The sequence below is a fragment of the Sciurus vulgaris genome, assembly GCF_902686455.1.
Source record: "Sciurus vulgaris genome assembly, chromosome: 2".
Lineage (NCBI taxonomy): Eukaryota > Metazoa > Chordata > Mammalia > Rodentia > Sciuridae > Sciurus > Sciurus vulgaris.
The window spans coordinates 150,260,144-150,279,557 of NC_136462.1; the positions used below are offsets into that span (position 1 = coordinate 150,260,144).

The 19,414-nt window shown below is 35.3% G+C and overlaps 1 protein-coding gene across 1 annotated transcript in view; it reads right to left on the reverse strand.

Annotated features, from left to right (window-relative positions):
• Positions 1 to 19,414, reverse strand: part of BTBD1 (BTB domain containing 1) — a 36,243-nt gene that overhangs the window by 1,311 nt on the left and 15,518 nt on the right. Inside the window, exons 4-7 of the mRNA XM_079128470.1 lie at positions 16,540 to 16,737; positions 12,479 to 12,671; positions 4,777 to 4,864; positions 408 to 554 (exon numbers count right to left, since the gene is read on the reverse strand). Of these exons, the coding sequence (XP_078984596.1) occupies positions 408 to 554; positions 4,777 to 4,864; positions 12,479 to 12,671; positions 16,540 to 16,737 (626 nt within the window). The remainder of the gene's footprint in view (positions 1 to 407; positions 555 to 4,776; positions 4,865 to 12,478; positions 12,672 to 16,539; positions 16,738 to 19,414) is intronic.

A 19,414-nucleotide genomic window follows, 5' to 3' on the forward strand; every position in this document is an offset into this window, starting at 1 on the left:
CATTCAATTTCCTCAAACAAATGGCTACTTCTTAAAAAGAACTTTTCTTTCAGGCTACAACCAGGTGCTGAAATATACTTCTTAAAGTAGCTGTATATTTTAGCTCCCAGCTGCCTTCCTCCATGTTCCCTCTTCCTCCTTCCTTCACTAGTTCTAGGGGATTGAATCCAGAAGCACTCTACCACAGAGCTAAATCTTTAAGCTCTTTCTATTTTATCTAAGTTGCCCAGGCTTGCCTAGAACTTGAGATCTGTCTTAGGTGTACATCATCATACCCAGTTCCCCACCCACTTTCTTAAGAGTCTACTGTCAGTGACTTTCAGCTTTTAAAACATTGCAAAACACATTCAAGAGGAAACCATGGGGTCCACCAGTGCAGCCTCCAGAACATTCTGAATGATACTTACTTTGAGTGTTGCACATGCTGTGTAGCATATGTTGGGCAGGATCTCTATAGGTTCTTTGAACATGACCCTGAATGTGTTAGCAGTCCCATCACAACTAAATCCAGTATCATTCTGTCCGAGGGTTTGTTTCTTTTCATATTCGATGATCTGTAATTTTTAAAAGAGAAGTAATGTTTAAGTTAAACAGAGATTCGTAGAAAAGAATATGAAGCTTTTAGAGTAGAAGGACAGACTATTAAATCTTTGTTCTAGTCTTTCTCTACTTAACCTATAACCACCAGTGATGTCCGCAAATGGCTATTTATCATTTATCACATTAAGGATGAGGAGAATGTTGATTAACTGGAGCCTGGTTGTAGGAGAGGATGTCTTTCATAAAAGATATACAGCTTGGTGTGTGGATTTTCAGAATATGTTAATTTTAAGATGTCTAAGGGAAATGAGCCTTTACTTCTTGCTAGCCTATGTTCCTAGGAAAATTCCTTTAGCATTTTATATTTCAGAGTTATTTACTGAAATTAAAATTAAAATGACCTTAAATGAAGAATGTTTGTGAATGTTCAAAATGTAAAAATTCTGTCCCTTCACTTTTGTTCTATCACGTGCCAAGCACCAAGCAAGGCATCAAGGGATGCTTTCTGGGAGCTTCAGGGCACAGCCAATTCAATAAGACTTGTGCAGAATATGAAGGGGCCAAACAAACTGCTTCTGTTCAAGACAGGGGAACTTCATGGAGCAGAGTTCCTAAAATCCTGAGTCAGCTTACCAGGTATGAGAAAGGGCTTCCATACATGGGAATAGCAAGTGCAAAGCAGCCCTTGAAAACCTGCCTTTTTGCATACATGAAACCAGTAATAATGAAATAGGCAAATGCCATCTATGCTGTGGGAGGTCAGGCCAACAGATACTCTGCAGGGAGATGAAGGTGGGGAGATCATGAGGGGATCCCAGGTGCTGTAATGGCCTGTTCCTTGATCAGACACTGGTACACAGGTATGTACAGGTTGTGAAAACTCTGCCATTTATGCCACTTATAAACATGCACACTCTTCTGTGTCTTTATCACAGTTCAATAAAAAAACTAAACAAAAGACACAATATGATGGTGCCTGGAATAAAGGACCTGGTTCTGACAGTGCAGTCTAGAACAAACCAGTTTACTTCTCTGAGCTTTGGTTTTATCCAAAACAATAGCAACAACAAGTTACTGCAACAACGGTCCTCCCCAAACTATAAGGTAGTTATCATAACGTTTTTTATTTTTTGCTGTGCTGGGGACAGAACCCAGGGACTTATGCTTGCAAGGCAAGCACTCTACCAACTGTGCTATTGCCCCAGCCCTAGTTCATAACTTTATTCTCAAAAGCAGATGTGTACACAAAGGTTTGAAAAGATCTGTCCAGGGCTGGGGTTGTAGCTCAGTGGTAGAGCGTTTGCTTTGCATGCATGAGGCACTGGGTTCGATCCTCAGCACCATATAAACAAATAAAATAAAGGTATTGTGTTCATATGCAACAAAAAACAAAAAACAGTAAAAAAAAAAAAAAAGAAAGAAAAGGTCTGTCCACAATCACACCTTGTAGGTGACAGAGGTGATGGTCAAACCCAGGCAGTTCTGATTTCAAAGCTAATTATTCATGAGCTGGGGATATAACTCAGTGGGAGAACCCTTGTGTGCAAGATCCTGGATTCCATCTCTAGGACCACCCAAAAAATGACAACCAAAAATTCACGTTACCATTTTATCTCCTATAAAATGCGATGAAGATCTCTTGAAAATGTTAATGCATTAAGCAACAATAAAGTGCCATTCATCATTAGCACATGGATATATATTCAACACATGTGTACAGCTATTTCCATGAATCTACTTAGACTTGCTATCCAATATTGCTGTCCAATGAGACTACTGGAGGTTGAGATGGAATAAGAGAGACTTTAAATGTCGTAACTTTAACAGTCCCCAAAATTTAGTATCTTTCCTTAATGGTTCACAGAGCTAACGGTAGTGTATGTGGGTCAATGGATTACAGTTTTAACATATTACAAGCAAACACATCCTTATTGCTATGTTTAACACAAGACTTTGGTACTTTTATCTAATATTCTGAACTGATCCAAAGCTGTGTTTTAGGGTTAGGGGTGTACTTGATGTTAAGAGCACTTTAGAATGCACAAAGCCCTGGGTTTGATCTTCATCACATGACTCTCCTTTATAAGTATATAAGGTAAAGTGCCTCTCCATCAAACAAGCAGATGAAGAAAACTAACTTCTACAATAAAATGCCATCTGTTATGACCACACCTTCTACTTAACAGTTCACACTGTTCTTTCTATACTTCACCTAGGTGTTTCTATTATATACTCCTGTTTCAAGCTTACAGAAGAAAACATACTGATTTAGAGGAATGGGCCTTTCCTACAGAGTTAAAGCAAAGATGCAACTTGATTAAGAACCAGAACTTTATTTCAGACTAGCTTTGTTTGACCTTTATGGTGGGTATTTGTAAAGATTTTAAATTACTGATCAACACTCAGGAATGGAGCACAGAGATTTCATATAAAAATCCACATTTCTTGCTTCTTGGCATCCTTGGGCTTTTACCACATTACAGCTACTGGAAGGAACTAAGTAGAGTTTTAGACAATTCATTTCCCCACAACTTCTTATCCCTGTTAGCTCTTGTACCAGGCCAGCTCTCCACTAAAATTATCTGCCCAAGCCCTGGGAGGCATTTGCATTTGCCACTTCTGTCAAAAAGCAACAGGTAATTACAGAAACAAGACTAGCTACAGGGTTAAGAAAATAAAAGAACTTCCATTTCTATTCATTTTATTCACAGTATTTACACTTCATCATTTTAATATACCTATAACCCCGACACCCTCCCTCAGTTTGTGTGCAAGGTATCTGGTATCTTAGGTAATACATCAAGTATGCTCAAGGGAGGTTTGGGTTTTAGAAACACAGGGACTCACAGGGTGGCCCTGGCTCTTCCCCAGGCCTGGAGATTATCCAGTCTGCTAAAGTGGGCTAAGGGCTTCTACAGGATAGGCTCTTAATACTTCACAATGTATATAAAGTGCAATGGGGAGTAACTAAAAATCTTTTATGTTCTTCAAAGATTTGCTGAGGCTTTTCTGTATTTACACACCATGGAATTAAGTTGCGTGTGGTAACACACATTTGGAATCCCATTTACTTGGGAGCTTGAAATGGGAGAATCACAAATTCTCAGCAGCCTCAGCAACTTAGCAAGATTCTATCTCAAAATAAAAAAGGGCCAAGGATGCAGCTTAGTGGTAGAGTTCCATTGGGTCTGACACCTAGTACCACAAAACAAAAACAAAAAACACCATGGAAATAATTTTTATAACCTATTTAAAAATCTTACAAATAAATAATTTCAGTGAGTCTAAAACCTGTTTATTAAAAACATAACTTTCTTATTGGTATGAGACAGTAACGAATTGACAAGAATGATATAAATTCATCAATTGATTATCATTACAAACCTTAGTGGACAGGGTTAGAAAATGAATATGATTTGGTTAGTATAGTCACTAATGCAATCTTCCATTTGAAGCAAGGTCTCTTTTAAGGTTGTGAAGTATCATTTTTAGTTGTCACCGAATCAGATCTTTGAATTGTTATAGTAACGAAGTATAAAGCTAGTATTTTAAAAACCAATAATGCATTCTGATCACAAAATTCACCAGTTTTTACTATGAAAAATAATGTCAGTAACATTTCAGAGGGCAGGAAATTTCTGATAAACAAAATTTCGAAACATTTTTTACTTTCTTTTCTTATATTTTGTTTTAACTTATGTATATAAAATACAGTCTATAGTTTGTAAATAAAAATACAATACTGATGTTTTAAAAAATAAAGGGGTATGGAATAAAAAAAACCCACTGGTTTATTAATAAGGAAGGAAAAAAGAGAGTTTATTTTCCAGATTAGGTACTAGTGCCCTGTGTGAAAGAATGAGGTGTAGCAGACCTAAAGAATTAGGTGTTCATAGTAGTTAGAAGTAATGAGGTAGATTCAAGGCCCTAAAGTTCAAAATACAATGAAAAAGGCAAAAAGGTATTTTAAGACAGACAGTACACAGCAGGAAGTACCATGGGTTTCCTGGACAAAGGAGACTTTCCTGGTAAGTGCTTCAGTGAAGGACCTCAATTTTTTGAAATCAAATTTTTTAGAACTGTAAAACAAATCTCTAGGCTTAAAATGCTACTTATGGGTTTTCTAATTCCTTTGACAATTGTACTAAAATCTGACTTCTGCCAAGAGAACATCTTACTGTAAAATTACATATTTGTTACATTTCAAGATGATAAATTATGGGGGGAAAAGTGTACCTGTATATTCACTTGATAATCCGTGGGACCATGAATAGATCCATATAAGCCAAATCCAACTATAGAGATTCTTCTATTGACTGTGAACCTGAGAGAGAGAAACCAAATATAAAGTAACAATTCTGTAAGTGTTCTTATTCTGAACATTTTAATTTTTTGAAGCGTTACCTGGAACATCTAGTTTTGCTTATAAAAAGAAAAACTATCACAAACTGATTATCCTTGGTAATACTGTGTTTACTTAAAACAAACAAACGAAGAAACCTTTCTAGAATAAATATGAACTTAACAGGATCTTAAGCATAATTTGAAGTCCAGTATCCCAAACTAGGACAATTATCAGTTCAATAAATATTTACTGAGGGTCTACTGTATTTAGGTACTTAGCTTGGCAATGGGGAAACAACAGTCAACAGCACACAATTTCTATACCTATTGGCTTTGTGACCTAATGGCAGACACTAATGATAAACAAGTAAAGAATAAAAAAACATTATAAACTGTGATTAAGAGTTATGAAATAAGCAGGTTGCTATAACAAATAATACTGATGGTAGAGGACTGGAGATAGAACCTAATTCAAACAGGTGGACTTGAATAAGGATTCCATACCTAGAGCAATTAGTAATTGTTAGCAGTTTGATCATAAGTGTCAGTTTTTATATATTTATAAAGTGGAGTAAGATAGATTAATATTTCTTAACTAAGTACATATGGAACTGAGATAATCTGTGATGCAAAACAAGTAATTTTCAACATTTTCAGCCATATTTTTTAATTATTACTACCAGCATACTACCACCACTCGATGGTGCCAAGTCCTGAGCTTCAGGTCTTATGGGACTTATTTCCTGTAATCATCCTAACAGCCCTACAGGACACTAGCTAACTGTACTTATTTTTATTATCCTAAATTTCTGTAGCTAAAGAAACGTTTTAGCCATGTGAGGTGGCACACACCTGTAGTCCCACTTACTTGGGGACTGAGGTAGGATTGTTTAGTCCTATAAGTTTGAGACCATCCTAGACAATATAACAAGACCCCTCCCAATAAACAAAAAAAAAAAGGAAAGAAAGAAACTGTATGGCGGAACTGGGTGGGACACATTTCTAGGTTTGCTTGGATCAAAATCAATTCTCGGGGCAGTGAGGATAGAGTGCTTGCCTTGTAAGCACAAAGCCTTGGGTTCAATACCCAGCATAGCAAAAAAAAAAAAAAAAAAAAAAAACCAATTCTCTTAACTATCATGCTATACAGTATAGAAAACCATTTCAAATAACTGCAAATAGTTCAGTGGTAGAGTGCTTGCCCAGCATGTGTGAGTTCAATCCCCAGCACTGCCAAAAAAAAAAAAAAGTAAGAGCCTGGTTTTTATTTTTATTTTTTTTGGTATCAGGGATTGAACCCACAGGTGCTTAACCACCGAGCCACATCCCCAGCCCTTTTTTATATTTAGAAACAGGATTTTTGCTGAGTTGCTTAGGGCCTCACCAAGTTGCTGAGGCTGGCTCTGAACTTGTGATCCTCTTGCCTCAGCCTCCTGAGCCACTGGAATGTGCCACTGTGCCTGGCTGTGATTTTTTTTTTTTTTTTTTTTTTGAGTATACAAAGTAATAAATTCTATTTTTTCAAAAACCCAGATAATAGGCCAGAGATGTAGCTCAGCGGTGTTCTTGTTTATCAGCATGCATGAAGCCGCAGGTACAATCTCCAGCACAAACAAACAAACAAAAAACCCTGAAAATTCAGCTAAACAAATGAGGAAAAATTTAAAGCATCTGTAAATACAGAAATAACCCTCGTCAACTCTTTTTGCAGTGCTGGGGATTGAACCCAGGGCCCTGTGCATGCAAGGCAGGCACTCTACCAACTGAGCTTTATCCCCAACCCCTTGTCAACTCTTTGTTTCTTTTTCAGACTTTTTCTATGAACATATATATATATGTATTAAAAATCATCTCAGGAGATACATGCACACACACATACTTTGTACACATACCTTTTTCATGTAAAACAGTAAAAAATTACTACTGATTCACTACATCTAACCGATCCCCTGTTGAATAAGGTTATTTGCAGTTATTATGTGATATTGCCATGGTTTACAACTAGGTCATTTTATAAAGCTATCATTATTTTCTTAGAATAAATTCCTAGAAATAAAATGTTGGTAAAAATGAAAGGCACATTCTTAAGGCTTTAGATAAATATTGTCAAATTGCTTCCTGATAAAATTAACACTTTTGAGGGTGGGGAAGGGTACTGGGGATTGAACTCAGGAGCACTGAGCCACATCCCCACCCTATTTTTTTGCATTTTATTTAGACAAGGTCTCGCTGAGTTGCTTAGCACCTTGCTTTTGTTGAGGCTAGCTTTGAACTCGAGATCCTCCTGCCTCAGCCTCCTGAGTCACTGAGATTATAGACGTGTACCACTGCACCTGGCTGGATTTCTTCTTTAATGAAATGTTCACTTGTACTTTTCTCTATTGTGTATACTGGTGAGTTTCTCTTTTTGCAGATTTAAAAGAATACATTATAAGCATATACTTATGCTTTGTTGGTAATATTCATTACAAAAGTTTTGCATTTGTCATTTATCTTTCAATGACATGGTGATTTTTGACATAAATTTTTAAATATTTGTAGCCAAATTATGGTTTATGATAAATTTAGAGAGGTCTACCTCATCCTCATAGTAAAGACACATTCATCTGTTCCAACATTTTCATGGTTTCATTTGTAAAGTTTTAATTAATATGAATTTGGTACATGGGATCAGTAAGCATCTAACTTTATTTTCCTAGTGGTTAATTCTTTCCTCAGCTCTATGATATCTAGCTTGTTAATATCAGGTTTTTTTTTTTTTTTTTTTTTTTTTTGCGGTGCTGAGGATCGAACCCAGGGCTTTGTGCTTGCAAGGCGAGCACTCTACCGACTGAGCTATCTCCCCAGCCCTCAGGTTGGTTTTTTTTTCTTTTTCTTTTTTTATCGTAAACAAATGGGATACATGTTGTTTCTCTGTTTGTACATGGAGTCAAGGCATACCATTTGTGTAATCATAAATTTACATAGGGTAACGTTGTTTGATTCATTCTGTTATTTTTTTCCCCTTATCCCCCACCCCTCTTTTCCCTCTATACAGTCCTTCCTTCCTCCATTCTTACCACCCTCCTTAACCCTAACCCTAAACCTAACCCTAACCCTAACGCTAACCCCTCCCACCCCCCATTATATGTCCTCATCCGCTTATCAGCGAGATCATTCGTCCTTTAATTTTTTGAGATTGGCTTATCTCACTTAGCATGATATTCTCCAATTTCATCCATTTGCCTGCAAATGCCATGATTTTATCATTCTTCATGGCGGAATAATATTCCATTGTATATATATGCCACAGTTTCTTTATCCATTCATCAACTGAAGGACATCTAGGTTGGTTCCATAATCTGGCTATTGTGAATTAAGCAGCAATGAACATAGATATGGCTGTATCTCTGTAGTATGCTGATTTTAAGTCCTTTGGGTATAGGCCAAGGAGTGGGATAGCTGGGTCAAATGGTGGTTCCATTCCAAGCTTTCTAAGGAATCTCCATACTGCTTTCCAGAGTGGCTGCACTAATTTGCAACCCCACCAGCAATGTATGAGTGTACCTTTTTCCCCATATCCTCGCCAACACCTATTGTTGCTTGTGTTCTTGATAATCGCCATTCTAATTGGGGTGAGATGGAATCTTAGGGTAGTTTTGACAGGTTGGTTTTTGAACTCTAGTGTGTTCCATACAACACTAAAGTTCTGATAGATCTATAATACTTTTTTCTGTTTAGTCTATATCACTCTTTAAAAGAAAAATTTACTCTTCCAGATTTGTATTTTGCCAAGCCACTTCCACCTACCAAAAATGTGCCCTCTGAAAGGAACTGGCTAACATACAGGATAACATGGAAGACACTGTCCTTGTCAAAGTCTGATTCCAGCTGAAATTCTCTAGTCCTTCATAGAGGAACTGTACTGTATGTTATTTGTTACTATTGTGAATGGGGTCATTCACAATATTATAGTAATATTCAATATAACAAATAACATTGATAATGTAACAGACTATAATACTATATGAAATACAATAGTCATCCAGTATTATAGCTGTGGTAAAATATATACAAATGTACCATTTTAACCTTCTTGGTTTTTTTCGTGGCATAGGGGATTGAAACCAGGCTGCCCTCAAACTTGTGATTCTCCTGCCTCAGATTCCCAAGTAACTAAAACTACAGGTATGTGCCACCACAGCTCAATTTAAACCATTTTTAGGTTTACAGTTCAGTGGCATTAAATACATTCACGTTGTACAGTTACCACCATTATTCATCTCTGTAACTAAATTTTGATAACATACAGGAACAACAGTTCTCAAATATAAATTTTTTTAAATATATATTTTTAGTTATAGATTGACACAATACCTTTGTTTTATTTATTTATTTTTATGTGGAACTGAGGATCGAACTCAATGCCTCACATGTGCTAATAAGCAAGTGCTCTACCACCAAGATGCAACCCTAGCTCCTCACATATAAATTTTATAAGTTGGCCACCCTTCTCTTTTATTGGTTCTAAATTTTTTTTTTTTTTTTTTTTAAAGCTGATCCTGAGGTTATTTAAGTTGTTCTCAAAAAGGGTTCTACCTCCAAGGCGGCATGTTCTCTTACATAAATTTAGGGGCACCACCAGCCAAGCAGCCAATTTTCTATAATACACAGAACAGTCCCCCATAACAAAGAATCCCAATCAACTTCCAAAATGTGTCATGCCAAGGCTGAGGCAGGGGTATCACAAGTTAAAGGCCAGTCTGGGCAACTTTGAGACTCTTAGCAACTCAGTGAGATGGTATCTTAAAAACAGAAAAGACTGTGCTTAGTGATAGAGCAACGCTGGATCCAATCCCACTACTAGGGAGTAAAAAAGTGTCCTACCAGAAATCATGTAGGTGAGAAATTTGTTAATAACTATAAGCCTTGAACCTAATTCCATTTTATTTATCAATCAAAGATATTTAGTGAAATTTTAATGTTCATGAATTTTTCCAAGAGGCAACTACCACAAAAATGGAGAAAATATTATACAGTCTACTCATTATTTATGGTAGTTATGTTCTACAAGAATTATCAAATACCAAACCATTGCTACCAGGGAAAATATAAGTGCATGCACGTGTGTATATGTGTGTACACACACATATACATATATGTGCATACAAATAAACTACCATATACACACACACATTCATATAGGTTATAAACTTGAACCCTAAAAACAATTCATCCTAGTAGATTGTACTTTCTTCATTCCAAAGATAAAATGAGGTTCAGCAGTGTTAAGTGATTTGCTTGAGGCTGTCCCACTAATAGGTGCCATAGCTGCGATTCAAACCCCATCTAACTGGCCGAGAGCCAGTTTCTTGCATTAAATGCAATGCCATGATTTCTCCATCCCTGCAGAGTCTCAACTTGCCTAAGAACATGCTGGACTGACAACTCAAGTCCTGGCTGAAAATACCTAAGAAATCACTCTTATTAATTTTAGAGTAACAAATTTTAGCCAACAGGTATGGTCACAAATACAGAAATGAGAATCAATAGGACTGACTCAATTCTTTTATCTGGAATCTTGGTCACATGAGGCAATATACTACACCTATACTCCGGCAGTTGAAGTTGTCTCATCATAATGATCCGTAAGTACTGCATCAGTTTACTTTAGTCTGTCTTCTAGTGATATCCTGCCCAAAGTCTATACAAATACATGTTTACATATTTAATTTTACTACTACTTACATTTATTTCTCCTTCATATTACAACCTGGCCATTTATCAAATTAAAAAAATACATGAAGCATACTACAAATTTCATTTCAGGTTAGTAAAGGAGAAATTACAAAAGTATTTATTATAAAAGAACCAGATTTGATGGAGTTGTGAACTCCTAATATATATATATAACAGCATCTGCAAATAATGAGAAAGGCCTCTTCCTTTCCAATACTCAAGGCTCTAAATTCTTTATCTTTCATGACTCTAACAATTCAGAATTATAGTAAAACTATAGAAAAACAGCAAGTACAATAGGTATCCCTATCTTTAGGCTTCAACAATCTATCATAGTAAAGAAATATTTTTCTAGATTTAATCTATCAATAGTTACATCTGTAAAAAAAGGTAAGTTTTTATCATAAGTCTTTTTGACATCTAATGAAATAAAATTATCTTTCGGTATTCTACTTTGATGAGTTATATTAATAAATTTCCTAACAATGAGCCATTTTTCCAATTTTCAAATAAATTATTTAGTATACGCTCATGTACTACTGCTTTTCTAAGGAACTGTCAGATTAAATAGCTAACATTTTATGCAGAATTTGTGAGGTGGACCTAGAATTTTTTTTGTCTTTTAAGACTCCTATAGAAAGGTTATGCTTCCTGTAGTAATTAACCAAGAAGTATTTCTTCTTTTAATTCTCAAGGAAATTATCTGTTCCTTGAACGTTTGATAAAAACTCACCTGTAAAAACCACCTTGTGAAGGGACAGTTCTTTGATAACTTTTAATTCCTTCCATGGTAACTGGTCTATTCAGGCTTTCCTCTTCAGTCAATTTTGATAATTTATATTTGCCTATAAAATGATCCATTCCATCAAGATGTTCAATTTATTAGCACAGAGTAAACCCAAAATTAAAGTAAAAATCTCAGCAATTGATTATATTCCCATTTTGATTTCTAATTATGAATTTTTAAATTACCTCTGCCAGAGGTTTTATTTATCTTTTTTATGGTTTTATCAATTCTATTTTTAATCCACTAATTTCTACGTTTACCTATTTCTCTTTTCTAGGGTTCTTTTGATATGCCTTTTCTAACTACTGGGATTGAATGATAAATCATTTATTTCTTCTCTAATTTATTTGCTAAAAGTAGTTAATCATTACTTTTTGTGTACAGCTTTGGCCTTATCCCCTACGGTTTTATAATAGTATATATTCTCCTTATAAATGATTAATAAAAGGTCTACAAGTGCATTTTAAATTAGTCTTAACCCAAAAGTAGTCTGTTCCTCTACTGGAGATTTATTTAACAAAGTTATTCATTTCTAGTTGTATAATAAAGTGCTATTAAATAGCTAAAAAAATCAGAAGGTATGTTTTATCAAAATTGGTAACAATGCTATTTTTACATTTAACCTAAATACAAAATAAAAATAAATTCTTCAACAGGATTTTATGTATGCATTTTTCATGATTATTTTTTTCCTATTTAAAGAGATATTTCCATGCAACATCTAGTCAAAGAAAAACATTATACTAAGCTTAATAAAATTAAATTGAGTAAAATTAGCCTTAATTCTGTAACAAGTGTTAGATTGACTGAAGGCTAGACCTCAACTCACCAGCAATGGTGATCCAAATAGACCTCTCATAATAGAAGGACCAACCCAATCCTTTTGAGCTTTTCTTTTACCCCAAGAGATCATCCACACTTACAATTCAGTGAGGAGACAGGGTGCCTTAATGACGTCTTGACTCTTATTAATTTAAAAATGTATTAATCAAAATATAAAGTGTTAATTATTCTCCCACTATATGAGGATAAAGGATAACTCCTAACTACTACCCCACCCACCTGCTGAGTCCACAACATGACAGATACCTGATTCGATCGCTTGTTCCGCTATAACCCCAACGGCTCTCTACTTGCTGAAATCTATTGATGCAGCATTCCTTTCCTCTAAGGCAGCACCGTGGTCGATCAATGTATTCCACTCGGGGCTTAGGATTAACAGTAAAATGAAGAAAGAGGTTTACCACTTCACGATCTGACAAAATCCCAGATTGAGCAGGACCTAAAACAAAAATACAAACCTCAATAAAAGCAGTGTGATTTCAAACTAATATTCCACACTTAATAACGTGAATTCAGTTCTAGAAAATGTCAAGTAAGTACAAAGAAAAATCTTAGCATATGTAATTTTTTTGGGGGGGTGGGGGCGGGGAGCACCAGGGATTGAACTCAAGAGGTACTCAGTCACTGACCCATATCTTCAGTCCTATTTTCTATCTTATTTAGAGATAGGGTCTCACTGAGTGGCCTAGTGCTTTGCTTTTACTGAGGCTGGCTTTGAACTCTCAATCCTCCTGCCTCAGTCTTCCAAGCTGCTGGGATTACAGGCATGGGCCACTGTGCCCAGCAGCTTATGTATTTTAACATATATCTGAAGCTTCAATAAATCTAGTTGAAATTAACCTAAAAGAATGTAAGTAGGGCTGGGGAGATAGCTCAGTTAATAGAGTGCTTGCCTTGCAAGCACAAGGCCCTGGGTTCGATCCCCAGCACCGCAAAAAAAAAAAAAAAAAAAAAAAAAAAAGAGAATGTAAGTGATTAAAATCTGTGATAACAGAAATATCTCTGGATTTTTCTATCTACTCACTTCCTCAGAGTGCCACAGACTTTTGTTCACCAGAAAAAGAGTCATTCTCTGTGATGGGGAACTACTTACAAGAGCGGCCAGTTACTCACCTAATACCAGTCTGAGGCTACAATCTGAACAACAGAATATATTCAGAGGCAGAAACAGACAAGGAATAGTAAGTGCCTTATTTCCAGGTTTTATAAGTTAGCTATACAGTTAAGAGCTAAGATGTAAAGAGCTATGGAAATAGCATAGCATATATGCTCTGCCTATTCCATTTACAGTTTCTAAGAAAAAAAATTCCAAATGCCTTATACTTAACCTGGAATAAATACTGTTCTAATAAGATTCCTGGAGATCCCTTCCAAAGCCAGTAAAAGCAATTTAAGTAACAGACTTAAAAACACTACAGATTTAGTTTAGGAAGCTATTCTGATTTAAAAAGTTTAAATTAAAAAAAAAAAAATTTTTTTTTAAATATCACATATCACACACAAAATATACTGGCATTCCAGACCTAGTGAGGCTGAATACTCATCTCTCTGAGAATGAAAAGGACTAAGAAAAAGGATTAAAATGTTTAAAATGCATGATAAAAGCCAGGTGTACAGCTGTAATCCCAGCAACTTGGGAGGTTGAGGTAGGAGGATCACAAGTTCAAGAACAGTCTCAGCACTCAGCAAGGTCCCGTCTCAAAATAAAATTACAACAGGGCTGGCATGTGGCTCAGTGGTTAAGTACTCCTGGGTTCAATCCCCAGTACCAAGAAAATTAAAAAAAAAAAAAAAGATTAAAAAGCAAAGATCAATAGGCAGTCAACTAATAGTCTAAAAAAATAATAATAAGGAATAGGATGACACAATAATTCAGGCCTGTAGGAAAAAATTTTCTTAGTTGAAAAAAAAAGTTATCTTTAGGATCATGAAAAACATGTATCTACCTAAAAAAAGCAAACTAACAGTTAATATAGGAGTAAAATCAAAATAAAGAATTCAAGAAATCATATAAAAGAATATACTTAGACATATCATCAAACTGATGAAAACCAAAAAGCATGAAACCTTAAAAACACTAGAGAAAAAGGATACATTTCGAGAAGTAATAATTAGACTTCCCACTAGAAACAATGGAAGCCAAAAGAATTACACTCAAATGATAAATAACTGCTCAATGAAGTTCTCTATCCAGAAACACATCTTCCCAAACTGAAGCCAAGAAAAAAGATATTTTTAGACCCCCCCCTCCAAAAAAAGTGAAAGAATCTGTTAGTATCATACCTGTTCTAAAAGAAATACTAAAGCAATTATGGTAGAAGCAAGGCAACACAGAAAAAAAAAAAACAAAAAACACCAAAAAGGGCAAATGTATTTGTAAATCTAAATAGTTACTGACTTTTAAAACAGTACTACTATATCTTACGGGCTTTTAAAATTCATAAAGATTAAAAATACATGAAAACAGTACCATCAAAGGCTGAGAGGGTTAAATGTAGTTAAAGTGTTATTCAGGTCCTTGTTATATGTGGAAATTTTAAATTTAAAACCCAGTTAAGAGGCTGGGGAGGTAGCTCAGTCGGTAGAGTGCTTGCCTTGCAAGCACAAGGCCCTGGGTTCGATCCCCAGCACTGCAAAAAAACCCAAAAACCCAAAACCAAAACAAAACAAAACAAAAAAACCCAGTAAGAGTTTTTTAAAAAAAATATTATCAAAGGTAATCCAGAGGGGTGGGAGGGGTGGGGGGAAGGGAAAAAATAACAAAATGAATCAAACAACATTACTCTATGTAAATTTATGATTACACAAATGGTAGGCCTTTACGCCATGTACAAACAGAGAAACGACATGTATCCCATTTGTTAACAATAAAAAAAAATTAAAAAAAAAAAAGGTAAATCCACAAAAATAGCACAATGTTTAATAAGCAAATAGAGAAGAAAAATAAAATAATAAAAATCACTTGGGAGGCTGCTGGGGTTGTGGTTCAGTGGTAGAGCACTTGCCTAGCCCATATGAAGCACTGAGTTCAATCCTCAGCATCGCATAAAAAATAAATAAATAAAATAAAGGTACTGTGTCCATCTACAACTAATAAATAAATAAATAAATAAAAAATCACTTGGTTCTTCCAAAATGAGAAAAGAAGGAAAGGAAGGAAGGAAGGAAGGAAGGAAATAACATAGAAAGATGGTGGGTAGGGAGGAGGAAGGAGGGAGGGAGGAAGGAAGGAAGAAAGGGAGGAAGGGGAGACAAATGGAAAACAAACTGCAAGATGGTCAATATAAGTCCAAATGTATCAGGGTTGGGGTGGTGGCTCAGTGGAAGAAGCACGTGTGAGGCACTGGGTTCAATCCTCAGCACCACATAAAAATGGATAAATAAAATAGAGGTATTGTGTCCATCTACAACTAAAAATACATTTTAAAAAAATGTAGAACAATCGAATATTCCAAATAAAAGATTAAGTCTGTTGGTCAGATTGGATGTTTTTAAAAATGTAGTATATAAGAGATACCTGAAATACACAGATAATGTAAAACCAAGCTAAAACAAAAGGATGGAGAAAATACAGAATATACAAAACTAATTTTTTAAAAAAGCTGGGTAAAACTATACCAATATCAGACAAAAACACTAAAATAAGAAATTTTACTAGATTTAAAATGGAACAGGAGCTGGGGTTGTAGCTCAGTGGTGGAGCACTTGCCTGACACATGTGGGGCACTAGGTTTGATCCTCAGTGACACATAAAATAATAAATAAATGTATTGTGTCCATCTACATCTAAAAAAATTTTTTTAAATGAAATATAAAGAATAAATTCAATAATATAACAATCCTAAATTTGAATGTATCTAATGATATAATCTCAAAATACACAAAGAAAAAAACCTGATGGAATAAAAAAGATACATTCTCAACCAAAACCAGTAATATTAACCTATTTCTTAGTAACTGACATAACCGACAAAAATAAAAATGGTAGATATATAGAAAATTTCTATCATTGGTTTATTTCTTTCATAGATACAGGATTATTCAATTTGATGAAGAGGTGTAGGACTATTCAGATTTTTCTCTATCCAATAACTCAGAATACATTCTTCTCAAATATACATGGCTATTTATTAGAAGTGGCCACATGGTGGGCCATAAAGCAAGTCTCAACAAACTTCAAAGAACTGAAAAGATACAGAACATATTCTCAGACCACACTGGAATTAAGCTGGAAATAAGTAAGCTTTCTTGCATAGGAAGACTATTAAAATAGTTTTAAACAGGCTTTAGTGAAGTGACAACCTTACCTGCCGCAAATTCCTCAATTGTCATCAGTGGGAAACGGATTAAAGAAAGTGCTTTTCCTAGAACTTTCTGTTTGTTTGTAAAAGTAACAGGCAATTGTTGTCTCTGACATTCGGCTTCTGCCCATCGTACAACAGCTCCAAAAAGTCGACTTTCTCGAATACTAAGTGTGTCTCTTTCCAGAACAGCACAGAGTGTGTCTAAAGTAAAATACAAAAATAAGTCAAATTAGGAATATTTTGTTCTTTAACAAAGCAATATTGATAGACATACAGTTTTCAAACTTCAACGAAAAAATATGTTGGAATATTAAAACCATTGATCCTATGCCTTAAAATTTTCTATACCTTAAAATAGCCAGGCACAGTGACATACACACAACTGAGAAAGCTGAATAAAAGCAGGAGGATGGCAAAATAGAAGCCAGTCTCACCAACTTACCAAAAGACTCTGTCTAAAAAATAAAAAGGGCTGAGGATGTAGTTCAGTGGTAAAGTACCTCTGGGTTCAATCCCCATTACCACCCCCACAAAATAAAATTTTAAAAACTTTTTGTTGCCCACTGGCCTCAAATGGGATTCTCTTGACTCAACCTCCCTAAATAGTTGGAATTTCAGGCAAGTACCACCACACCCAGCTTAACATTCAATTACATTCAATTTATTAGTTATCATATGTGCAAGTTTAGATATGGTATCTCTTCGTATATTCATGCTATTTATTCAGCAAACTCAAATATCCAAAATATGATTAATAATGAGCCACAGAAAAAGGTTCCAAGTTAATCATATAAATTTATAAAATTTACAGATTACAATTCATTCATTCTGCAAATACTTTTTCCAGGTACTGATTTATCATTATGATATTAAAAATCCTTGCCTTCATCATGGAGTTTACACTTTAATGGGGAAAAGCAGATTAAATACAGAAGTAAATTATAATGTGTTAGGTACATGTGTGTAAAAATAGCAAGGTAAGGGGTGTCAAAAATGCATCTTAAAATAGCATGGTTTGAGAAGGTCTCATATGTACCAAGATTGAAGGATGTTGGGAAGTAAGCCAGAGAGAGAAGCATTCCAGGACTATGAGTGTGAAGACTCCAAATTTAAGTGTGTCTGGCATATCTGAGGGGTGGCAAGGAGGCACATGATGCAATGTGGGGTGAGCAAGAGGGAAGTAGGCAAGGAGGCCAAAAACAGAGAGTGGGATACAATAACGTAGCACTCCACAGATCATTTGGCTTTTAGTCTGAGTGAAGTGGTAAATTCCTGGAGGGTTGTGAGCTGATAGTTTATGCTCTGAAAGGATCACTCTGGCAACTGTGTTTTAAAAAAAAAAAAGACTATAGTAGAGGCAAGATTGGAACCAAGATCAGTTAGGAGGTTCTTGTACTAATTCAGGTCACAGATGACAGGACTAGGAGGGCAGCAGTGGATGTGTTGAAAACTGATCAAATTCAGTATATATTATGAAGGAAGACTAAATGACAAAATTTCCTAACAAACTGGATATGGGATGTGACAGAAGAGAGGAGTCAAGGAAAATGGCAAAGCAAGCACTGGAAGTATCAGGGTGGCATTATCTCAGATGGGGAGGATTACAGGAGGAACAGGTTTGGGGCAAAGGAAATATCTGAAGTTTAATTTTGGACATACTGAATTTGAAATCCCTATGTGACATCACGTTCATATACTAAAAGTCAAATATTAATATCAAAAGATAGCTAACATTCTGGGTTGGGGATGTAGCTCAGTTGGTAGAGTGCTTGGGTTCAATTCCTAGCACTGACAAAAAAAAAAAAAAAGAAAGAAAAAAAGATAGCTAACATTCAAAGATATTAGTTCCCAGAACACAGCTTGGAGCTCAACAATATATTAAAAATGAATTGGTTTGGGCCTGGGATTGTGGCTCAGTGGTAGAGCACTTGCCTAACACATGTGAGGCACTGGGTTCAATCCTCAGCACCACATAAAAATAAATAAATAAAATAATGGTATTGTGTCTATCTACAACTAAAAAAAAATTTTTTTTAAATGCATTGGTTCAACATATTTTTTTTAAATCAAACTTTTCTTCTTTCTATTGTAGCTGAGCAAATTTATAAAGTTTTTTTACAAATTAAATGAAAAGCAATATACTTAAGAACAATGACCATAATAGATAAAAAGCATAAGACTTTCTACCTACATGTGTGTTTGCTAATAACCTGAATAAAGACAAACACATAGTAAACTTAAGTATGATACATACACACACACAGCACATCACACTGTCCTTAACACATGTAAATTCACTTTGTTGTAGCAATGTGATGTCTTCTTCCTTTAGCAAAAAGTTGTATCTCTCTCCCTTTGGAACTTGTATTCAAATCCCAGAGAAGAAAAATTCCGAAATCTAAGACTGTAACAGGAGTCTACTTCATGAACCGTGCTGCTCAACCACAGGTGGCTTATTTTAAAACTGACATTTCACCCACCCCCCTTTTCCTTCCTCTCCCCTAACTTCCCTAATAAGGGAAACAAGACAAAGATTTTCTTATTCCAGGATAAGCTATTGTGTCCTTCACTGCCCAGAGAGTTAGAAAACTCAACTGGAGCAATAGCTCTCTCAAGGACAACCAGTGGACACTAATTAATTATATCTTCTGATAATATTTGGATCCCAGCCCTTGGTATCCCTTTTTCAACAGCCCTGTGTCCCTGTTTTTCCTTTACTAACAAAACAATAAAACATTTTCCTTTTTTAAACCTGATCATTATTAGATCAGAAAGAGAGACAAAGGACCAAGTTTTTGATATTAAGAGAGTTACAAAATAGCTCCTGAAGCCAGCTCCTTCCTTCTCTCAACTTGGAGACTTTTCTGTAATTCCCAAT